The sequence below is a fragment of the Jaculus jaculus genome, chromosome 9 (assembly GCF_020740685.1).
Source record: "Jaculus jaculus isolate mJacJac1 chromosome 9, mJacJac1.mat.Y.cur, whole genome shotgun sequence".
Classification (NCBI taxonomy): domain Eukaryota; kingdom Metazoa; phylum Chordata; class Mammalia; order Rodentia; family Dipodidae; genus Jaculus; species Jaculus jaculus.
In genome coordinates this window covers 77,947,726-77,973,051 of record NC_059110.1, presented here as the reverse complement: position 1 = coordinate 77,973,051, position 25,326 = coordinate 77,947,726, and the positions used below count along the sequence as shown (strand labels likewise).

Below are 25,326 nucleotides of genomic sequence, written 5' to 3'. Positions count from 1 at the left end.
GCCCCTCTTTTTTGGTATTTATTTATTGCACACAGAGAGAGGGGTAGAGAATGGGCATGCCAGGGCTTCTGACCTCTACAAACTCACTCCAGATGTACACACTACTTTGTGTGTCTGCCTTTATGTGGGTTTTGGGGTATTAAGCTTTACATGGGTAATGTGGTATTGAACCTGGGTGTGTGAGCTCTGCAAGTAAGCACCTTTAACAGCTCTGAGTCCCCTCCTTTTTTTTTTGAAATGGGACTTGCTTTATAGCCCAGGCTAGCCTCAAACTTGCAGTAATCCTTCTGCCTTAACCTTCCAACTGCTAGGATTACAGATGTCTGCCAGAAAACATGGCATGATTTTACTTCTTTTTTAATTTTTGTTTTGTTTTATTTTTCAAGGTAGGGTCTCTCTCTAGCCCAGGCTGACCTGGAATTCACTGTGTAGTCTCAGGTTGGCCTTGAACTCATAGCGATCCTCCTACCTCTGTCTCCTGAGTGTTGGGATTAAAGGCATGTGCCACCATACCTGGCTATCTTTTTTAATTTTAAAAAATAATTATTTATTTGAGAAAGAAGGAAACAGACAGAGAAGGGGTGCACCAGAGCCTCCAGCTACCACAAATGAACTCCAGACACCTATGCCTCCTTGTGCATCTGGCTTTATGTGGGTATTGAACCTGGGTCCTTAGGCATCACAGGCAAGTACCTTAACCATTAAGCCATCTCTCCAGCCCCTATTTCTTTTTTAAATAATTAATTTATATATGTTCATGGCATGATGTGCATGTAGAGGTCAGAGGACAACTTCTTTGCAACTAGGTACCTTTAACTGCTGAGCCATCTCTCCAACCCTAAGATAGCGTCTCTTGCTATTACAAATGAACTGCCAGACTACAAGGAAACATGAAACTAGTTGCGTGTGAGCTTTGGCTTCTCATGACTGCTTTCCATTGTCATAGATGTCTTGGGATCACAGATGTATTAGTCACTTGATATCTTGCTTTCTTTGGGTGAGGAGTTGAACCTGGCCTGGCATGCTGAGCCATCTTCCCAGGACAGGTTTTCTTTTCTTCCTTTCTTTTTTCTTTTCTTTTCTTTTTTTTTTTTTTTTGTTGTTGTTGTTTTAGAGGTAGGGTCTGCCTTACTCTAGCCCACACTGACCTGAAACTCACTATGTAGCTCTAGGCTGGCCTTGAACTCACTGCAACCCTTTTTTCTCTGCCTCCCAACTGCTTGGATTAAAGGTGTGTGCCACCATGCCAGGTAATACCCGATCTTAGTCATGTTTGAATCTTGAGATATATTAAAGTGTTTTTTTTTTTCCTGTAAACATTCTTTCAAACAAGGTCTTTCACATCTTATGCAAGATGGATTTTTTTTTTAAACCTAAAGACAGGCTTATTCACTATTCCCTTAATGATTTGATCTGGTACCAGAGTGAGTTATTCATAAATCCAGATTTAGTTGGCCTACATATAATCAGTTCATCTCTCATTTGGATATTAAAATGTTAAATTTGCATGCATCTGTCTTCCTGTCCATTTTGTTGTTGTCATCATGTCCTTCTGGATGCTCCAGGGCCAGCTATCTGGCTTCTTTGCATACTTAAGAAGACAGTATTTAACTTTTCCCATTCTGCCTACTGTGCAGGATAGTTTAGTGACTTGATTTGCTTCTGCGTTCCCTGAGTTTCTACCAGCTCTATACTGAGATTTTTTTTTTTTTTTGTATTTATGGGCTGGAGGGATGGTTCAGTGGTTAAGGCATTTGCCTGCACTGCCTAATGACCCAAGTTTGAGGTTTCTCTTCCAGGCATAGTGATGCTTACCTTTAATTCCAGAACTCAGGATATCAAGGTAGGAGGATTGCTGTGAGTTCAAGGCCAGCCTGAGATTATAAAGTGAATTCCAGGTCAGCCTGGGCTAGAGGGAGTCCCTGCATCAAAAAATAAAATAAAATAAAATTTATTTATTATTATTATTTGCAAGCAGGGAGAGAGAGAGAGAATAAAAATGGATACATCAGAGCCTCTTGCCATTGCAAACAAACTCCAGGTCAGATGCATGCATCTGGTTTGACATGGATACTAGGGGTTCACATCTGGGCTGTCAGGCTTTAAGCAAGTGGCTTAATAGCTAAGCTATCTCTCCAGTCCTGAGAGGTGTTTTTGTTGTTGTTGTTTTTTTTTTTTTTTGGTTTTGGTTTATTGAGGTAGGGTCTTGCTTTCTATCCAGGCTGACCTAGAACTTGCTGTAATTCCCCTAGGTTGTTTTTTTTTTTTTTAATTTACTTAAGAAAGAGAAGCAGAGGGAGGGGCAGCAGATAGAGAATGGGCATGCCAGGGCCTCTAGCCACTAGAGATGAACTCCAGACACATGTGCCACGTTGTGCATCTGGCTTAAGTGGGTCCTGGGGAATCCAACCTACGTCCTTTAGCTTTGCAGGCAAGCACCTTAGCTGCTAAGCCATTTCTCCAGCCTTCACCTAAGTTTTTTAATGATGCCTAAAGAGTTAAACTTTCTGCCAGGCATGGTGGCACATGTTTATAATCTCACCATTCAGGAAATGAAGTGGGCAGATTGAGAGTTGAAGGCCAGCCTGATCTACATAGCTGTGGAATGGACCAGGGCCTTACTCATGCTAGGCAATGCTATGCCATTGAGCTCTATCCCCAGCCCTCAAAGAATACATTGAAAAATCTTTGAACATGCATTGTGGATGAGATTTGGTTGACATTTTTGGGCTAATCAAATTTTACTGTTAAGTTGGGGCCAACTGTGTCACAGTGGGTTTATCCCAAGAAAGGCCTTTGTGAAGAAAGCCATCTTTTTCACTTTGTTCCACAACTTACTCTGGATTGTTTCTTCCTACTTCTTCCTATAGTTGCCATGGTTGCTTGTCACATGCATACAGAACACTCCTGTGCTGAGATCAGTAGCTGAACCACAGGTCAAGGAGGACAAGGTTATAATTGGTACTTGAAAAGACTACCTTCTCCTCCTTAGTCATTTGATTCCTGCAAAGGGAGCAGAAGTGGCACAGCCATTGTGCTTCAACTTCCATGCTGGAAGGCTTTCTTGGAAGGACAGCAGCCTTTGAAGGCTGAGGTTTTCCTTCTTTGGAGCTTGAGTCTGAAAGCCCCAGGCCTTTACTGTTACAAGTGTTGCACGTGGCCCAAACTTCAGGCTGGTCATACATGTGTCAAGCAGACCTAAGGAAAGGAAGCTGAGCTTGCCTCTCCCTTGGTTCTACCTGCTGTTGTACCTCACTCCTGAATCTCACCAAAAATACCTGACTTCAAATACCATTCTTGAGAAAAGTCATTATTTAGTGAACAAGCTATCTTTTTAGTTCTCAGGTTGTATGTGGGGCTGCACAGTCCCCAGTTCACAAGTGAAGAGACTGAGAAATGGAGAGGCACTTACAACTGTTTCAAGAGGTACCAGGTACCACACCCAGTCTCCACTTGTTAATAGGCAGGCTTTCTATATGAGTTAAATGCCATCTGGATGATGCTTCATTTGTCACTCTGGAGAAACTTAGAAATAAGAAACCATTTTGTGATTATGCTTGTGTTCACAGGATTGGTTGCTCATCTGATGACCTTGGAGAGGATGATCCTATTGGCTGGTTTGAGCTGGAAGAAGAGTGGGATGAAGCTGATGTCAAGTTGCAGCAATGCAGAGTTGCCAAAGTAAGCACTTGCAAGTATGACTTCCTATACCCACCTGCTCTCCTCTTGTGCTGGAATTCACTAGGGAAGGCTTTTTAGCAAAGGAGGGTGTGATCATGCCACATTAAAAGTTGGCTGTGGCACCATTTTTAGCCTGGCTGATAGGTGTTAGGAAAGGTGTCTCTGGCTAAGAGAACAGTGAGTACATAGGCAATAAATGCAAGAGAGGTGTAGTTGTTCCCCTGGCTGGCTGTAAAAGAAATAATGGCTGTCTACCTACATATTTTTTAACTTATTTGATTTATTGATAATTTTTATACATGTAACCAATATACTTTATTCATATTCACCTCTCATTACTTTCTCTTGTCCCCTTTTCTCTCCCATTGAACTCCTTATTCTCCCCAACTGGTCCCACTTGACTTTGATGCTATGTATAAGAGAGGAGGAGGAAGGGAGGGAGAAGGAGTGTGTCCTACTAATGGAATTGCTTACATGAGCATGGATGGATAAGGGGTTTTAGCGGAACACAGGCAACATAGCAGTGGCTACACCACTGAAGAAAATGTCTCTCCCTCCCCCAGCCACCACCATTAACTGGCAGTAACTCCTCAAGGAGAAGCAGGGTCCTCACCAGCTCCTTCACTATCTGTGACAGAACAGTGATGGGCCAAGTCTTATGCAGGTCTTGTGCAGGCAATGACTTGCTATGAGTTCAGTGTGTGTAGTAGCCATGTCATGTCCAGATGACAGCATTCCACAGCATCCCTCCCTGTCCTCTGACTCTTCCATTCTTTCTGCCCCTTCTTCTGCAGTATTCTCAGAGCCTTGGAGAGGATAATATATAATTGTCCCACTTAGAGCTAAGAACTTAATAGTGACTCATTCTCAACACTCTGACAAGTTTTGAGTCTTTCTGGTACTTGCTTCCCATTGCAGAAGAAAGGTTTTCTGATCAAAGCTGAGAAGCAGCATGAATTAATGGGCATAAACACATATTTACAGGGCAGCTTGGTGGCTAAAACTTATCCATTTAGACAAACCACAGTAATAGCTTCCCTCCTAGAACTTAGGACCTCACTAGCCACAAACTTTTGATTAGGTTTTCACTACCAGGCATGAACTCCTTCCTGTGGAGCAAGCCTCAAATCCAATCAGAAAGCAGTTGTTCACTTCCATAATAGTCATGCACCAGTGCTGCACCAGCAACTTGCCTGGCTGGTTGCTGTACATTGCACAGGGTCCATGGCCGGACTGTTGACTCTTCTCCCCTAGCAACCTATACAGCACCTCTGGCACTGTGAAAGCTTGGCTACATAATTTTTTTAATAGACACATAACTTTTTAATTGAAAAAAATGAAATGTACATTCTAATACATTACAAGCAAGAGTAAAGAGCTAAGTGAAAACAAGGCAGAACAAAAAAACTAAACCAACTGAGATAAATGCTTTCAAAGTACTAGAAAGAATATAAGAATGTTTTTAATCTTTTCAATGTTATTTTTATTTTTTTATTGACAACTTCCATAATTGTAAATAATATCCCATGGTAATTCCCTTCTCCCCCTGCTTTCCCCTTTGAAACTCCACTCTTCATCATATCTCCTTACCCTCTTAATCAGTCTCTCTTTTATTTTGATGTCATGATCTTTTCCTCCTATTATGAGGGTCTTGTGTAGGTAGTGTCAAGCACTGTGAGGTCATGGATATCCAGGCCATTTTGTGTCTGGAGAGTACATTGTAAGGAGTCCTACCCTTCCTTTGGCTCTTATATTCTTTCTTCTACCTCTTCCACAATGGACCCTGAGCCTTGGAAGGTGTGATTGAGATATTTCAGTGCTGAGTCCTCCTCTGTCACTTCTCAGCACCATGGTGCCTTCTGAGTCATCCTAAGGTCACTGCCATCTGAAAAGAGAAGGTTCTCTGACAAAAAGTGAGAGTAGCATTAATATATAGGTATGAACAGTAAGAGAAATGCTTACTGGGCTGTTTGGTGGGCATAGTATATACTTTTAGCTAGACAACAGCAGACGTTATACCTCTTGGGCTCATGACTACCCTTGTAGATTTTCAATATCAGGGATGTATTCCTTCTCATGGGGTGGGCCTCCAGTCCAATTAGAGGGCGGTTAGCTTCCCCCATAACAGACATGCCACTATTGCACCTGTTGGCTCATTTGGCCTGGTTGGCCAAATATAAGGCTTGCAGTGTCCACTGTTGGGTATCTTCACTGGTGATTTCTTTCTCCCATTGAACTGCATTCAGCATGGCTTTTTCCAGCTTTCTGTCAGCTGGTGTACATGGAGGAGGTTTTCAGCTCATCTAAAAAATTTTTTCTTAACCTTAATTATAGATTTTAGACTAAACAAGAGAATTTAGAACCTGTCTTTGGGTTTTGTACATAGTAGTTGCTCAGTAAATATTTATGGAGTTAGCAGATTTAGAAAGTCCCTTACCAAAACAACTTTCATTGTAAGAAGCAGATAGCTTACAGAGAAGTTGAACTTTTGGGGGGAAAAAAGCTGGATTTTTTTTTTTTTTTTTAAAGATAGGGTCTCAGAATGACCTGGAATTCACTGTGTAGCCTTAGGGTGGCCTGTAACTCATGGTGCTCCACCTACCTTTGCCTCTGGAGTGCTGGGACTAAAGGTGTATACCACTATTACCAGGCTAAAAGTTGGACTTTGAAGTACATTTTGCTTTGTGCAGACAAGAGTATTTCCTTGCCTTTTAGCACATGGGAAGTATGTATCAGTTAGTTTGAGGTGATCCCTTGAGACATTCACTCTTTTCATGTATCTTTTTGTTTGTTTGTTTGTTTGTTTGGTTGGTTGGTTGTTTTTTTGAGGTAGGGTCAAGTCCAGGCTGACCTGCTATTCACTATGTCATCCCAGGCTGTCCTCAAATTTACAGAGATCATCCTTCCTGTTCCTTCTGAATGCTGGAATTAAAGGTGTACACCACCATCCCCAGCCATCATGCATCTATGATGTCATGACTATGCTGATACCAAACATACTTACCTTACTCTTATCCAGTTTTTGCCTTGCAGAGAGTCTTTTATTGTGATCTTTACCAAAAACTGACTTCACCAAAAACTGACTTCATTCAATATATTCTTTTTTTTTTTTTTTTCCGAGGTAGGGTCTTGCTAGCCCAGGCTGACCTGGAATTCACTATGTAGTCACTATGTAGTCTCAGGGTGGCCTTGAACTCTCAGCAATCCACTTAGCTCTGCCTCCTGAGTGTTGGAATTAAAGGCGTGCCCCACCAGGCCCGTCTTATCTTTTTCCTATTTGTTGTATATACTGAACTTATATTTTGTGTCCTCAATGCTGGGTGTGTTGTTATGTAATAAATTATTAAAATCAAGAGGAACCTTCCTAGAAAGGCTTTCTCCACCTCCTTAATTCATTCAGGGATTTGGTGTCCTTATCATAGATGTCTCCTATCCTTTCTAGTATTTGATGGTGAAGTTCCTCTGCACCCGTCAGGAGACAGCAGATCGGTTAGGAGTACAAGGCTTGAGCATCAGTGGATACCTCCGGCCTGCAAGAGTGGAGACAGAGCAGAACATCCTCTGTACCCATTGCAGAAAGGACTCAGAGAATGTCTGTGGGGCTACCCTGCTCCTCAAGACCCTCCAGTTCATCCAGCAGCTCGCCCATGACCTGGTAGGTAGGGGTTCTTCATTGTCATATAAAAAAATGGATGTCAATGTTAAGAGAAGTGAACATCAGTCAGCCCTCTGACACCATGCCAATGTGAATGAACATAACAGGCATCATGTTGCATGATGATCTGGAAAGACCACACAGTGAAAGACTGTACATGGGGCCATAGACATAGTATAGATCCTCAGCTACTCTTGCCCAGGGGGCAAACAGGTTAGCTCCATAGGATTGAGTCTTGGAATTGTTTCTTTTTATTTTATTTTATTTTATTTTATTTTATTTTATTTTTTCAGTTTTGGAGGAAGGGATTTATTGAAGCTTACAGATCCAGGGGAAGTTCCATAATGGCAGAAGAAGCTGGTCTGCCTTCACAGGTCCAAGCAGACAGAGAAAGAAGTATAATCCTAAAGGTCAAAGGCCACAGCAAACTTCAGGAACTCCAGCTAGACACACTTTGCATATCTTTAGATTGAAATTACCACACCTTAAGATCACCCAGTGACATTGCCTCCAGCCAGGTAGCCAGCAGATGCAAACTACAAACAACTGAATATATTGGGGGCCATCTATTCTATTCAAACCACCACTTTCAGCCCCTGGCCCCCAACAGATTTATAACTATGACACATTGTAAATTGTACTCAGTTCAATTTCAAAGGTCCCCACAGTCTTGACCAATTTAAGATATTAAGACCTGTAAAATCAAACAAGTTAAACATTTCTAACATATAAAGGCACAGAGTAAACATTTTCAACTGGTATAAGGCATAGCAAGGAGAGACTAAATAATGCAAATTCAACCACCATCAAACAAATATCAAACTTCTGCAATTCAAGTTAAACATAACCAGATACCGACAGTCTCCAGATTTTCAAATTCCACCCCTCCAGCTGAGCAGAGTAGCAGAGGAACACTTCCATCCCAGGCCAACAGTGCACTCCATGGTAGCCCTTGCACAGTCCTGGTATATCCAAAACATCTTGAGGTCTTCATGCAAACCACGGTCCATCTTCCAAAGGCTCTTTCAGCCTATAAGGGCATCATGCCCTGCCTCATGCTGCATCTCAGCAGCAGCTCCTAGAACCATGTGTAATTCATGACCACTCCTCACATTTTCCAAAGGCTCTTTCAACCTATCAGGGCATCAGGCCCTACCTCATGCCACTTCTCAGCGGCAGCTCCGGGAAGCATGTGCAATTCACAACCACTCCTCGCATTTTTCATGCTTCTGAAACCAATACCAGGTGTGTAGGACACAGCCATATTCTTAATTCAGGGACAAAACAAATCATAGCCTTGAAAAGCAGGTTCCTTCTCTAATCAACTCTTTCCAAAAGTGTTTGCATTTCTATGATAGTCTTTCCTCAGGCATCCTTTCCATGGTCCTTTAAGATTGCTAATGTGCTTGACAATAGCAGCTTTAGTAATCTAAAGCCAGTCTTTGTGCCAGTAAATTTAACTTGCTTTAAGTTTTCCAGCTTAAAATCTTAAGTCTCTCAGTCCAATATCTCTAGCCAAGCACATCAGTCCATTACAAATTTAACCTTGATCAAACTCTCTCAGCCTGGGCAGCAGGACGCAGCCAGCCCTTATGCCAGTGGCCCAGTTCCAACAAAGTCCTCTGCAGTCTTTCCTTCCCCTTAGAAAGCTCATAAGCCAAGCCTCGAAGTTCAATGCTGTCTGCACTTAGCATTCTCAGACTCTTATCAGAATAGTCCATAAAACTTGGCTTACCACTCCAGAAGACATCTTCAGCTACAAACACCAAGTCCATGCCTATTCCTCCAAACAAAGGTTCCAAAAGATCAACATCCACATGGCCAGGTACATCTCAGCCCACTCCTCTGTACCAAGTTCTGTAGCAGACAAATTCAGGTTCACTGAGATGAACTTTCAGACCAGGCACACTTATGGAGGAAGGGATTTATTGAAGCTTACAGATCCAGGGGAAGTTCCGTAATGGCAGAAGAAGCTGGCCTGCCTTCACAGGTCCAAGCAGACCTTGGAATTGTTTCTGAAGACAATTTTATTTATTTACTAAATGGACTAGAAAATCAGGATTTAAGATAGTTGGTGTTTTTGCTTTTTGCTAACTTTTACAATCACTAAAAAGTACAGTAACAGCTGGGTGTGATGATGCACGCCTTTAAACGCGGCACTCAGGAGGCAGAGGTAGGAAGATTACTATGAATTCAAGGCCAGACTGGGACTGAAGAGCAAGTTTCAGGTCAGCCTGGGCTAAGTGAAATAAAATTCAGTAACAGTTCACTCAAAGACAGAGTCTTACAGTTATTACCATGGCTTCTTCAGTGGAGCCCTCTTTCTGCCCAGTGCATGTTCTGAAGCTCATGACTCAATGGAAATATGGTTTCTTGGATTTTTTTTTTTTTTTTTTTTTTTTTTTGCTTTTCAAGGTTGAGTCTTACTCTAGTCCAGGCTGACCTGGAATTCATTATGTAGTCTTAGGCTGGCCTCCTACCTCTGCCTCCCAAGTGCTGAGATTAAAGGCTTATGCCACCATGCCCAGCTCTTTCTTTAAAAATATAAATTTTTTTTTTCATAAAAATGTATTTGAGAGAGAGAGAATGGGCATGCCAAGGACTCCAGCCACTGCAAACTCCAGATGCATACTCCACCTTGTGCACATGTGAGACATTGTGTGCTTGTGTCACTGTGTGTCTGGTTTTATTTGGGACCTGGGGATTCAAACATGAGTTTGTGGAGTTCCCCAGAGGGGTCCCTGCTCAGGGCTGTCTACGCGACCCCAAGAACACTCACACAGGACGCTCTCAATGCAAACCGCACGAGGTTTATTGAATCCGATGCATCGGGGCTCAACACAGATTCCTCTCGCAAGAGGGGTGAAGAGAGCCCCTAGCAACGGGTTTGGTCAGCTTATATAGGCTAAAACCACAGGTATGCAGAGTCATAGGGGCTTTCCAGCCCTGGGTCCCTCTGATTGGGTGGGGCCCACGGGGTGGGCTCGTGTCTGGGGGCTTCAGATATGTGTTGACCGTTGATTGGTTGTGTCCAGGTGGGGAGTTATCTTAATGAGGAACTAGGAGTTGTTTGTTCAGCTTGAGTCCCGGGAATTTAGGCATTGTGTAAGGTGTACAAAAGGTCAGGTTCCTCGTGGTGTGCTTTTTACAAAATGGAGGCAGTTGCAAAATGGCGGTTCTGTGATTCAGTGCAGCAGCAAGCAAGCCATATTACAGAAGCTTAAAAAGGCAGGTTAGCAGAGCAAATAGAAAACAGGGCAGCAGAAATAGGGCAACTTTTATCCTTTCAAGTTCATAGGCTTCACAGGCAAGAGCCTTAACCGCTAAGCCATCTCTTTAGCCATCTTGGGTTCCTTTAACCAAGAGCTTTGATCACAACCAAAAAGAAGGAGACGTATATAAGTGGTATCTGGGTTTATAATAGAAGTACAGACCACATGCAGAGAAATGTTAAATATACTCAGTACAGTCCTGGACTCATCAGCATCAAGTGAAGATTGACTTATGTTCCAGATGCTGTATTACAAAGCCAGAGAACCTTTGTGGATATGTGGGTATTAGGAGTTCTATATGTGTAATCCATACACACATGTACATATATGCTAGCCACATACCGACTTGCACACACACTCTTTAGTATCTTAGAGTAACTGTTGATTTTATGGGAATTTCACCTAGGTGGAGCCACTTAACAGTGATAAGTAAATGAGGTGTTCCAATATTTCAATTTTATTTGTATTTTTCAGCTTTACTTTTTCTGGTCTTTATCATGTTTTAGGTGCAACAGAAAGAAAGTGGCTTAAAATGTAAATCTTTTCTGGACTTCGCGGGTCTTGATTTGCAGATCTTCTGGAAATTTTACAGTAAATTAAAGCAAAAGTAAGTCAGAATTTATTATAAGTTGGTAATCATAAATGAAACTGAAAACCTTGAATATTACTATTTTTTTATTATTTGGAGTGTAGAGAGATAATGAGGGAATGCAGTCAGGGTTCTTGCTACTGCTTATGAATTCTAGATACATGTGCCACTTTGTACATCTAGTTTTACATGGGTATTTGAGAATCGATCTCAGGCTGGCAGAATTTACAAGCAAGTACCTTTAACCACAGTCCCAAATATTGCTATTTTTTTTTATGTTTTTTTTTCCTCAATTTTTATTAACATTTTCCATGATTATAAAAAGTATCCCATGGTAATACCCTACCCCCCACTTTCCCTTTTGAAATTCCATTCTCCATCATATCCCCTCCCCATCTCTATCAGTCTCTCTTTTATTTTGATGTCATGGTCTTTTCCTCCTCTTATGATGGTCTTGTGTAGGTAGTATCAGGCACTATGAGGTCATGGATATCGAGGCCATTTTATGTCTGGAGGGAGCACATTGTAAGGAGTCGTACCCTTCCTTTGGCTCTTACTTTCTTTCCGCCACCTCTTCCGCATTAGACCCTGAGCCTTGGAAGGTGTGATCGAGATGTTACTCAGTATTCCAGTCACTTCTTTCCAGCACCATGATACCTTCTGAGTCATCCCAAAGACACTGCCATCTGAAAAGAGAAGATTCTCTACCCAAAGTGCGAGTAGCATTAATATAAGGGTATAAATATTAAGAGAAGTGCTTACTGGGCAGTTTGATAAGCATAGTATATACATTTTTCCAGATATCATCAGATGTTACACCCCTAGGGCTCATGACTACTCCTGTTTTAAGTTTTCAGTGTCAGGGATGTGTTTCCCCCATGGAGCAGGCCTCCAGTCCAATTGGAGGGTAGTTGGTTTCCACCATGACAGACGAGCCACTGTTACACCCATTGGCTCATTTGGGCTGGCTAGCCAATTATAAGGCTTGCAGTGTCCACTGTTGAGTATCTTCACTGGTGGTATCTCTTTCTCCCATTGAGCTACATGTAGAATGGCTTCTTCCAGCTTTCTGTCAGCAAATATTGCTATTTTAAATGCACCTTTTTTCTTGTAATTTTTTTTTACTCTATACTAGCATATATTCTGCTGATTTGAAAGATGTTGTCATTGAAAGTAACACCTCAGATTTTTTTAAATTTCTTGTTTATTTTTATTTATTTATTTGAAAGTGACAGAGAGAGAGAGAAAGAGGCAGATAGAGAGAGAGAGAATGGGCGCACCAGGGCTTCCAACCACTGCACCAGGGCTTCCAACCACTGCAGATGAACTCCAGACGCATGCACCCCTTGTGCGTCTGACTAACTTGGGTGCTGGGGAAATGAGCCTTGAACTGGGGTCCTTAGGCTTCACAGGCAAGCGCTTAACTGCTAAGCCATCTCTCCAGCCCTCACCTCAGATTTGTACAGAATATTTAGGAAGCATTTTTACAAACATTGTCTTATTTGATTATCCTCATGATTTCTGGAACAAGCAGGTCAAGAATTATAGTAGTTCAGAATGAGCATCCCTAATCCAAAAATCCAAATCTGAGCCAGGCATGGTGATGCATGCCTTTAGTCCTAGCACTCGGGAGGCAGAGGTAGGAGGAGCACTGTGAGTTTGAGACCAGCCTGTGAATACAGAGTGAGTTCCAGGTCAGCCATCAGCCTGGGCTAGAGTGAGACACTACCTCAAAAAAAAAAAAAAAAAAAATCCAAATCTGTAATAATGTGAATTGTTTATAAATAGAATATTCCTGACCTTATATCATGAATCAGTCAAAATGCAGGTGAGCTAAAAATACTGTATGGCTGGAAGTGTAGCGTAGTGACACAGTACTCGCTTAACATGTACCAGCATTTGATCCTCGGGATTTTAAAAAACACAAAACATTATATAAAGCCACCTTCAGGATGTTTATTTAAGGTATACAACACAAATGAATTGCATGCTTATACTTGGGCCCTAACCCCAAAATATGTGCAGATATTCTAAAATCAGGGGGGAAAAAAATCCAAAATCTGAAACTCTTCTGGTCTAGTCCCCAGTATTTTAGATAAAAGATACTCAGTCTGTCTCCTTATTTTATAGATGCAGAAGCAGCATGAGAAATGAGCTTCCTTCCCCACAGTGGGCAGACACACAGGGTCTGTGTTTTCAGACTTCTAGCAAATTCTTGGTGCTCTATCCTGCTTCCTGTCACTGATTGGTCCTTTCACTGACTTGGTGGTGTCATGAAGATAATGCTTTGTAGGCAGATGTAGGGCTTTGAGGGTGAAAGCAACTTGCTCTTCTGCTCTCTGATGTCCTTTGTCCTTGTACAGCCCAAGGGAGGAATGCATCTATGCCCAGACCCTCCTGCTGCAGCTCCTACAGAGCTGCTTCTCAGTGCTGCAGGAAGATGCACCTGCTGCCTCCGAGGAGAAGTCTACAGCCCAACACTCTGAGGGAGTGCAGGCTGCCAAGGAGCTCTACACACATCTATGTGATGGTGGGTAAGGGTTGTGTTGTACCTTCAGTGAGATCATGTTCTAGTGATCATAGACCCCTTGCTTAATAGAAGCCTGAGAGGTTCTGTGATCATATGAGCCAGAAAGGGATGGACGCTGTGGAACATGAACATTTCTTTGAATGTAATCCAAGCTGCCCTCAATCTCACTGTGTAATTTAGGATGACTTTGAACTCCTGATCCTCCTGCCTTCATTTTCAGAGTGGTAGAATAACAAGTGTGTGCCATCATGCCCAGTTTTATGTAGTGCTGAAGATACAGCTCAGGGCTTCAGTATTCCAAGCAAGCATTTTTTAAAAATTATTTAATTTAATTTATTTATTTGACAGTGAGAGAGAAAGAGGCAGATAGAAAGAGTGAATGGGTGCACCAGGGCCTCTAGCCACTGTAAACAGATTCCAGATGTGTGCACCACCTTGTGTATCTGGCTGCATGGGTTCTGCAGATTCAAAACTGGGTCCTTAGGCTTCACAGGCAAATGCCTTAACCACTAACCCATCTCTCCAGCCCCAAGCATTATTTTTTTAAGTTTTTTTCTTTATTTATTTGAGAGTGACAGACAGAGAAAGAAGCAGAGGGAGAGAGAGAGAGAATGGGCGCGCCAGGGCTTCCAGCCACTGCAGATGAACTCCAGATGCTTGCGCCCCCTTGTGCATCTGGCTAACATGGGTCCTAGGGAATCGAGCCTTGAACCGGGATCCTTAGGCTTCATAGGCAAGTGCTTAACCACTAAGCCATCTCTCCAGCCCCAAGCATTATTTTTTAAAAAATATTTTTATTCATTTGCAAGCAGAGAGAGAGAGAATGAATCTACCGGGGCACCTTGCCACTGCAAATGACTCTAGATGCATGAGCCACTCTGTGCATCTGGTTTTACATGGTTACTGGGGAATCAAACCCAGGCTACCAGGCTTTGCAAGAAAGCACCTTTAACCACTGAGCTATTTCTCCAGCCCTCTAAGCAAGCATTCTATCAACAGAGCTACATCCTAGTTATGATAATTTCTTTTGATACCTTTTGAGTTACTATTTTGAGTTAAGAATTTATTAGCTGACTTCCTTCTGATTTCAGATATATAGCTCTATTGTATTGTAGGTAATTACTATCCCCCTGTTCAGCCTTAAAGTAGAGGAGTGAGGTTGCTAGGCTGAAAGGGAGAAATTATAAAGATGAATGAAACTAAAGCCAGGCATGGTGGCACATGCCTTTAATCCCAGCACTCAGGAGGCAAAGGTAGGATGATTGCCGTGAGTTTGGCCACTGGAGTGAATTCCAGGTCAACCTGGGCTAGAGTGAGACCCTACCTTGGAAAAAAAAAAATAGATCCATGACACCATGTGAAAATATTTTTAGGTTTTGCAAAGTTGTATCTCAAAAGAGCAGAGAGATAATGAAGTAAAGACATGTACATTATAGTTTTTGTTTTAGTTAAATGTAAACAAACACAAAATAAGTTTCCTTAAGTGCCTACTCTATACAAGTTTTTCTTTATTCTGGTATCGACTACAAAATGGAAAATAGTGAATTTATAGTCCAGTAGAGCCAGCAATATAGTTAGAGAACTGATATTAGAGTTGATTTCATTGTTCTTTCTTATCAGTGGTGGATAGAGCTGATGGAGAGTCCATGCCCATGGAAATATTAAAACAAGAAATCAGAAACACCCTTCTCAATGGGGCTGCCATTTTCTTTCCTGATCGACAGACTCGAAGAAACCATCTCTTCACCATGATGGTAATTATGTATCAAAAATGCAGATTCCATTGATGAGATCTATTAAGCTTTGTTTTCTTATCCTACATTCAGAGCTTTGTGTGGGACACAGATGTTGAGAGACAGACACTGCTCAATCTGTATATCCCAACCTTGTTTCACTTTGTCACAGTGTAACCTCCATCTTTATGAATTACCTACAACCAACTTTTTCTTTTCTTTTTCTTTACCAAATTATGAAAAAAATTAAAATGAATAATATGTTGAATCCTTCTGGCTTCCAAATGTATTCATCACCTAGCTTCAACAGTGGCAAACTCAGGTTAATCTTGTTAGTCTGGGTTATACCTAATTTACTCTTCTGTCCTCCCTCCTACCTGCTGTTACTTTGTAATAAATCTCTGACCTATTTTATTCCTAAGACTAAAGAAAATATAACTCAGGTTTAATCCTCAGCTGCCTCTTCTTATGCTTCTAGAGCCCTTTACCATGTTACTCAGATGCAGTACCAGAGGTGAAAGGTGCTTTCAGTACTTAGAAGCATTCTGCTTCCAAGTAGAACGAAAAAGGTTAAAAAGAAAGAAAGAAAGAAAGAAATGTCCCCCCCCCCCCTTTCCCCTTAGAATGGCATGCTCAGGGTAAAGAGTATCATCTTTTGTTTTGTTTTTGTTTTGTCTGAGGTAGGGTCTCATTCTAGCCCAAGCTGACCTGGAATTCATTCTGTAGTCCAAGCTGGTCTTGAACTCAGATATAGTCTTATTGTCTCTGCCTTCCAAGTACTGGGATTAAAGACATGCATCACCATACCTGGCATTATCATCTTTTCAAAGTCAGCTTCTTCAACATTTGTGTCTGACCTTCCTGCAGTAAAGCTTGCATATGTTACCTTTGACAGTGAGCCAAAGTCACCTGCCACCTTCTGGGTATGTGGCTAGTTCTGTGTCCTCCTAGACATGGACACAGTGTTTAGTTGGGTGCTGTGAAGTGATCTGTTGACATTGTTCTTCTTCACACTTGGGACCCATGGGTGGTGACATTTCATGCTGCTCTAGGTCTCTGGGACATTAAGGAGAAGATTTTCTAAATGTACAGTGTTTGGTTTTCTAGAAGAATGTCACCGAACAGGAACACAAGCAATCCCTGCAGCTCACTTTCCGTTCGCTGTGCACACATTTTAGGTAAGTTTGATTTTCTTCTATTGTTGGAAGAATTCACATTTTTGCAAAGCTATATTCTTTAGCTATTCCTTTCTTTAATATCATTTAGGTTAGTGTTTCCTCTGCCTAGCTTAGAAGGCTCAGTTTCTGGAGTGAGTTATTACTAGGCAAAGAGTGGCAAAAATAGTGTTTAAATACTCTTACAAAGCTGGGCCTGTTGGCTCAAACTTTTAATTCCAGCACTTGGGAGGCAGAGACAGAAAGATCGTCATGACTTCTAGGCCACCCTGAGACTACATAGTGAATTCCAGGTCAGCCTGGACCAGAGTGAGATTCTATCTCAAAAAACAAAAAACAAAGAGAGAGAGAGAGAATACTCCATAGGCTGAGTAGATGGTTCAGTGGTTAAAGATGCTTAATTGTAAAGCCTATTGGTCCCCAGGCTTACTTCCCTAGCACTCACATCAAGCAAGATGCAACTCGAGGTTGTTTGCAAGAGGCCCTGGTATACCCATACTCATTCTCATTCTGATTCTCATTCATATTCATGTTCTCTCCCTCTATTTATCTCTCTAGCTCTATCTGCCCCCAGATAAATTTTTAAAAAAAGTACTCTAAGTCATTATAAGATAGATAAGAGTTGAATCCACTGAAGACCTTTTTGACTATCTAAGTTACAAAAAAACATTTAAGGATAAAAAATAAAGCCAACTCTGAGACACAATGAAGGCAGTTCTATGAGGTAAATTTATAGCTTTAAGTGCCTATATTAAGAAATTAGAAAGGTCACAAGTAAACGACCTAATGCTTCACCTTAAAGCCTTGGAAAAAGAAGAACAAGCCAAACCAAAAATCAGTAGACGGGAAGAAATAATAAAGATTAGGGCAGAAATTAATGAAATAGAAACAAAAAAAAACAATCCAAAGTATTAATGAAACAAAGAGTTGGTTCTTTGGAAGGATAAACAAGATTGACAAACCCTTAGCAAATCTGACCAAAAGAAAGAGAGAAGAGACACAAATTAATAAAATCAGAGAGGAAGAAGGTAACATCACAACAGACTCCAGAGGAATTCAAAAAATTATAGGGACATACGATAAAAGCATATATTCCACAAAGTATGAAAATCTGAAAGAAATGGATGCTTTCCTTGATTTATATGACCTACCTAAATTAAATCAAAATGAGATTAATCACTTAAATAGACCTGTAACAAACATGGAGATCCAAACAGTTGTCAATAATCTCCCAACTAAAAAAAGCCCAGGCCCAGATGGATTCACTGCTGAATTTTACCAGACCTTTAAGGAAGAGCTAACACCATTGCTTCTTAAGCTTTTCCAGGAAATAGAAAAAGAAGGAATTCTACCAAACTCCTTCTATGAGGCCAGCATCACCCTGATACCAAAACCAGGCAAAGATAGAACAAAAAAAGAAAATTACAGACCAATCTCCCTCATGAACATAGATGCAAAAATTCTCAACAAAATTTTGGCAAACAGAATACAAGAGTATATCAAAAAGTTCATTCATCCTGACCAAGTAGGCTTTATCCCAGAGATGCAGGGATGGTTCAACATATGCAAATCTATAAATGTAATACATTATATAAATGGGTTGAAGGCCAAAAATCACATGATCATCTCATTGGACGCAGAGAAAGCATTTGACAAAATCCAACATCCCTTTATGATAAAAGTCCTACAGAGACTGGGAATACAAGGAACATATCTCAATATAATAAAGGCTATTTATGACAAGCCTACAGCCAACATATTACTAAATGGGGAAAAACTGGAAGCTTTTCCACTAAAATCAGGAACAAGACAAGGGTGTCCACTGTCCCCACTTTTATTTAATATAGTTTTGGAAGTCTTAGCCATAGCAATAGGTAAGAGACACACATAAATGGGATACAAATTGGAAAGGAAGAAATCAGGTTATCATTATTTGCAGATAACATGATTCTATACATAAAGGACCCTAAAGACTCTACTAGCAAACTGTTAGAGGTGATCAAAACCTACAGCCATGTAGGAGGATACAAAATAAATACACAGAAATCAGTAGCCTTTATATATGCTAACAACAAACACACAGAGGATGAAATCAGAGAATCGCTCCCATTCACAATGGCATCAAAAAAAAAACAAAATACCTTGGAATAAACCTAACGAAGGAAGTAAAGAATCTCTACAATGAGAACTTGAAAACACTCAAGCGAGAAATTACAGAAGACACTAGAAAGTGGAGAAACATCCCCTGTTCCTGGATTGGAAGAATCAATATTGTGAAAATGGCAATCTTACCTAAAGCAATCTACACATTTAATGCAATCCCTATCAAAATTCCAAAGGCATTCTTCATGGAAATAGAAAAAGCAATCCAAAAATTCATTTGGAATCACAAAAAAAACTTGAATATCTAAAATAATACTGAGCAACAAAAATAAGGTTGGTGGTATCACCATACCTGATTTTAACCTATACTACAGAGTCATAGTAACAAAAACAGCGTGATACTGGCACAAAAACAGACATGTAGATCAGTGGAACAGAATAGAGGACCCAGATGTAAGCCCAAGTAGCTATGGCCACCTGATATTCGATAAAAATGCCCAAAATACTCATTGGAGAAAAGACAGCCTCTTTAGCAAATGGTGTTGGGAAAACTGGATATATATCTGCAGAAGGATGAAAATAGATTCTTCTCTCTCTTCATGCAGAAGAATCAAGTCCAAATGGATTAAAGACCTTAACATCAGACCTGAAACTCTGAAACTGCTAGAGGAAAAAGTAGGGGAAACCCTTCAACATACTAGTCTTGGCAAACACTTTCTGAATACAACCCCAATTGCTCAGGCAATAAAACCATAGATCAATCACTGGGACCTCATGAAATTACAAAGATTTTGCACTGCAAAGGACACTGAAAAAAGCAAAGAGGCAACCTACAGAATGGGAAAAAATCTTCGCCAGCTATATATCTGATAGAGGATTAATATCTAGGATATGCAAAGAACTCAAAAAGTTAACTAATAAGGAATCAAACAAGCCAATCAAAAAATGGGCTATGGAGCTAAATAGAGCATTCGCAAAGGAAGAAATACGAATGGCATATAAGCATCTAAAAAATGTTCTACGTCATTAGTCATCAGGGAAATGCAGATTAAAACTAACATTGAGATTCCATCTCACTCCTGTCAGATTGGCTACCATCATGAAAACAAATGATCATAAATGTTGGTGGGGATGTGGAAAAAGAGGAACCCTTCTACACTGCTGGTGGGAATGCAATCTGGTCCAGCCATTGTGGAAATCAGTGTGGAGGTTCCTAAAACAGCTAAAGATTGATCTACCATATGACCCAGCTATAGCACTCCTAGGCATATATCCTAAGGACTCATCTCATATCCTTAGAAGTACGTGCTCAACCATGTTCATTGCTGCTCAATTTATAATAGTTGGGAAATGGAACCAGCCTAGATGTCCCTCAACTGATGAGTGGATAATGAAGATGTGGCACATTTATACAATGGAGTTCTACTCAGCGGTAAAGAAAAATGAAGTTATGAAATTTGCAGAAAAATGGATGGATCTGGAAAGGATTATACTAAGTGAGGTAACCCAGGCCCAGAAAGCCAAGCCCCACATGTTCTCCCTCATATCCTAGCTACAGATGATTGGGCTTCTGCGTGAGAAGGAAAATACTTAGTAGCAGAGGCCAGTAAGTTAAAAAGGAGACATAAAGGGAAGAGAAAGGAAGGGAGGAGGGTACTTAATAGGTTGGTATTGTATTTATGTAAGTACAATGATTGAGATGGGGAGGTAAGATGATGGAGAATTGAATTTCAAAGGAGAAAGTGGGGGGGAGGGAGGGTATTACCATGGGATATTTTTTATAATCATGTAAAATGTTAATAAAAATTAAAAAAAAAAAAGAAGGAAGACAAGGCAGTGAGAGACAGCCTCCTCTATCTGTTTCCTGTGCCTCCTGATGTGCTCATCATCAGGGTGTGTGGAGAATAAGGTGCAGTGGTAGAGGACTCTTCTTCCTCACCTGTCCGTTTATATCAGTTAGACATTTTTGTCAGTGTGACAAAGTATGACAAAAACAAAGTAAAGGAGGACAGATTTCTTGTGGCTCTTGGTTTCAGAGCAATCAGTCAGTGGTCAGCTGGCTCCTTTGTTTCTGGTATTCAATGAGGCAGAGCTTCATTGAGGAAGGGTGTGGCTGAGGAAAGCCACTCATCTCGTGACAACCAGAAGCAGACAAGCACAAGAAGAGATGAAGACCAAGAGCTAGCATTCTAAGGCTCATCCCAGGCAACCCATTGTTCAACAGACCCTATCTCCCACAGTCCCACTGCCTCCTCAATAGCCCAATCACATTTTGAACCTGTTAGATCAGAACCTTCTCATGATCCAGCTCTTTGAACAGAAACATACTCAGAGGTGGGCCTTACTGATCTTGTAGGCATTGTTCAATCCAATTAAGGTCAGAGTCAAGATTAACAACATCATTCAAAGGGCAACATGAGTCTGGTGGGGAGAAATGTACCAGTAAAATCTTCTCATATATGCATAATGCGTCCCAACAACACGGAGACTCTTGAGTTTTCCTCCCCGCCATCATCCCCATTGTCCATCATGATTGCCTTAGTAACAGGTTGTCTGACAGTCAAAAGTCTGACTGAGGGCTGGAAAGGTGGCTTAGCAGTTAAGGCACTTGTCTCCTCCTGAAGACCCAGGTTCATAAAAGGCTTGACTGATGCGAGGAACCAGATCAGTAAAGCTAGTTCAGGTTTATTGGCACAGCTGTCTGGCGAGGTTCCCTGGCCCTAAGATAAGAGGCCAGAGAAGTCACATACATGACCTAAGATTGAGGTCTTTTAAAGGGGAGGGCAGGGAAAGATGGTGTGTTACTAGGAACCAGGGGCAGGCTGAGGAAAGTAACTATTTCAAGGATGGGAGAAAGCAGAGGTCTCCTTATAAGGTCCCAACTAGGGAGGGGACCAGCCGTTGGCCAGCAGGGGAGTCTTAAAACTGCTGGTCCCGATCATGTCCAGGAATATGGGAGGTGGGGTCATTGGAGGGCACAGCCACCATGTTAGGTCCTTTGTTCTGAGCATGGTCTGGCCTAATAGTTCGATTACCCAGGACCCATGTAAAGCCAGATGTACAAGATGGCGCATGCCCCTGGAGTTCATTTGCAGTGGCTGGAAGCCTGGCATTCTCATTATCTTTCTCTCTCTCTCTAAATAAATAAATTATTTTTAACACTTAAAAAAATAAAATAATAAAATAAAACCAAAAAAGGTTGGAATCCTGTACACAAGTCTGCAGACCTAACTGCATTAAAACTAAGTGCAGCTCAGTGTGATAGCTCATGCTTATAAGCCCAGCACTGAGGCAGTAAGATATCTCGGGCTACATAGCAAGTTGTAGGTTAGTTTGGACTGCATAGCAAAACGTTATCTCAAAACAAAAACAGGGTTGGAGAGATGGCTTAGCACTTAAGGTGCTTGCCCGTGAAGCCTAAGAACCCATGTTCTTTTCCCCAGATCCCACATAAGCCAAACATATAAGACATGTACAAGGTCACACATGTGCACAAAGTGGCACATGGATCTGAAGTTCAATTACAGTGGCTGGAGGCCCTTGCACACCAATTCTCTCTCACTCATTCTTGAAAGAAAGAAAGAAAGAAAGAAAGAAAGAAAGAAGGAAGGAAGGAAGGAAGGAAGGAAGGAAGGAAGGAAGGAAGGAAGGAAGGAAGGAAGGAAGGAAAGAAAGAAAGAGAAAGAAGGGAGGGAGGGAGGGAGGGAGGGAGGGAGGGAGGGAGGGAGGGAGGGAGGGAGGGAGGAAGAAGAAAAGACAAAACAAAAAACATCTGGACGTGGTGGCTGAGGTAGGAGAATTGAAATGAGTTCAAGGCCAGCCAGCCTGGGACTACAGAGTTTCAGGTCAACCTGGGCTGGAGTGAAACTGTTCCTCAAAAATATTAAAAAAGCAGAGGGCTGAAGAGATGGCTTAATGGTTAAAGCATTTACCTTCACAGCCTAACAACCCAAGTTCAATTCCCCAGCACCCACATAGAGCCAGATGCACAAAATGGCACGTGTATCTGGAGTTCATTTGCAGTAGCTAGAGGTCCTCAGGTACTCACTCTCTCTGTGTCTCTATGTACCAGACATGGTGGCTCATTCCTTTCATCCCAGCACTCAGGAGGCTGAGGTAGAGGATTGCTGTGAGTTTGAGGCCAGCCTGAGACTTCATAGTGAATTCCAGGTCAGCTTGGGCTAGAGTGAGACCCTACTGTGAGAAAAACAAAAAACAAAATAAAAAAACAGAAAGCCTGCAAAAGTACAAAGTGAGGTAGTTTGCAGAAAGAAGAGTGGCTAGAGGGGAGAGCTTGGAGATATTTGATTATTAGATGCTAATGGGCCTATAGGGTACATTAAAGGAGATAGAAACTCTTGAAGGAGAGAGGGAACTAATACAGCAACTACCTGCAAGTCAGACTGTATTGGATGGCGGTTAGGGATATTTGCATAAAATCTTTCAGAATAGGGTATGAAGGATGATGATAGAACATGAGGCTTTCAGCCAGACGTGGTGGCGCACACCTTTAATCACAGCACTCAGGAGGAAGAGGTAGGAAGATTGCCATGAGTTCGAGGCCACCTGGAGACTACATAGTGAGTTCCAGGTCAGCCTGTGCTAGAGCTAGACCCTACCTTGAGAAACCAAAAAATAAAATAAAAATAATAAAGAACATGAAGCTTTCACGTAAAGAACATTTGAGGTCTCAGGGAATCATTAACCTAGATTGTCCATTTATCAGTCATGATATCAGGTGTATTTTACATTGGTGTCTAAGGGGTTTATGAGTCTGTGCTCATGAAAGAACACATGGACAGGCAGTAGCATAGTTCCACCTGGACCATGCCTGTCTTCCTGACTCAGACATTGAAATCTGTTTGTATTCTTCTTTTGGACTTCAAGATACAAAGCAAATCCTCTTCCTATAGCCAAGAGTTATGACAAGTTTGTATCCTTTCAGTGATAAGGATCCAGGAGGCCTTCTACTTTTACCTGAGAAAAGCGACCTGACCAACACGAACATCAGTGAAGTCCTGGCGGTCATGAACACCCTCCTCTCTGTTGCAACTCGAGAGGTATCGCATGGCTGCCTTCCTGTTTTCTCTGTCTCATGCTTTCAGCACAGGATATGACAGTCAATGTACTTTCCCTGCAACCCTCACTTATAGTATGACCGTACTTTGATACTTGTCTGCTTTGCATGAATGCAGGTTTCCCAGCCTGCTCCCATAAGCAAGTCAGGGGATTCTTCTTTACCTTGTCACAGAGTAAGAGATAAGAGTATTTGCTAAGACTTCTGTGAACTAAGGGGATGGATTGCACCAAGTACCTTGGTAGTATTGGTCAGTGAGCCCAAGGTGTAACTTTTATGGAAAACGTCTTTGACTTAAAAAAAAAATTAAGATTAGGAGCTGGAGAGATAGCTCAGCAGTTAGGCACTTGCCTGCAAAGCCTGACAACCCATGTTCAATTCCCTAGTACCCATGTATAGCCAGATGCACAAAGTGGCACATGAGTCTGGAATTCATTTACAGCATCCATATTCATTCATTCTCTCTCTCTCTCTCTCTCTTTCTGTTAGCAAATAAATAAATAAAAATATTTTTAAATTAAGATTAGTTAATGAATTTGCTAACTAATCAAATATGAAAATATGATCTCTTTATCTTATGCTTCCAATATTTTTAAATTTTTATGCATCTCAGAATGTAGCCCATGCTGCTACTGAATGAACATCACTTGACAGAAATTTGATTTCCAAATCCCACCCCACACTGCTGATTTAGAATCTCTGACAGGGCTTAAGAATATGCATTTTAACAGAGTACCACAGGAGATTCTGAAAGTGACAGCACCCCTGTACTTGGGACCAGGAACTACCCTGGCTAAATCTGGGAACCAGAGAGTTAGAGATCTCATAGTGGGACAATCCAGTGCGACTCCCCACCCCCATCCAACTTGGTACTTGGTCACATGGATTTCAGAAAAGCTTACTTTGTATCTTAGGGCTTATGCTAAATCTGTGTCTCATTGCATGTATGTGTATATTTATTTTTGTTGTTTTTGAGACAGGGTCTTAGTCATCCCTCAAACTTGAAGTAGGTTTGTACACAAGGATGGCCATGAATTTCTCATGTTCCTGTCTCTACCTTCTGAGTTCTGGGATTATAGGCATGAACCGCCATGACCAATTTTTGCGCTGTTAGGGGTGAATTAAGGGTCCCATATATGGTAGGAAAGCATTATCTTGACTACCAAATAAGCCACATCCCAGCCTAAATCTCTTATGTTTTTAGTACTGCTTTACAGTTTTCAAGTTCCTGATAGAGACATGATTATATACATTCTCTGTTGCCTGCAGTAGTAGGCTAATAGACAGTTTCTCCTACTTCACGTGTAGCTTTTAGAAATCACAGTCTGACTAGGTTCCAGCTGCCATGGTCACACTGAGACTGACTACTACTTAGACCTAGTGATGGGATTTCATCATTGTGTCTATATTCTTTAAGTTAACATTGCCTTTATAAGTACTTATTTTGGGTCAGTGTTGTTCCTGCAGTTACATTATTTTTCTGCTTACTTTATGCTTTTTGTTGCATTTCC

The 25,326-nt window shown here is 41.4% G+C and overlaps 1 protein-coding gene across 2 annotated transcripts in view; it reads left to right on the top strand.

Moving 5' to 3' along the window:
* The window catches only part of Zzef1 (zinc finger ZZ-type and EF-hand domain containing 1), a 199,177-nt gene that overhangs the window by 71,830 nt on the left and 102,021 nt on the right, over positions 1–25,326 (top strand). For both annotated transcript variants that reach the window (XM_045159638.1, XM_045159637.1), the window contains exons 12-18: positions 3,570–3,681; positions 7,124–7,336; positions 11,115–11,215; positions 13,561–13,727; positions 15,348–15,481; positions 16,568–16,638; positions 23,684–23,798. In XM_045159638.1, coding sequence (XP_045015573.1) covers positions 3,570–3,681; positions 7,124–7,336; positions 11,115–11,215; positions 13,561–13,727; positions 15,348–15,481; positions 16,568–16,638; positions 23,684–23,798 — 913 coding nt within the window. The remainder of the gene's footprint in view (positions 1–3,569; positions 3,682–7,123; positions 7,337–11,114; positions 11,216–13,560; positions 13,728–15,347; positions 15,482–16,567; positions 16,639–23,683; positions 23,799–25,326) is intronic.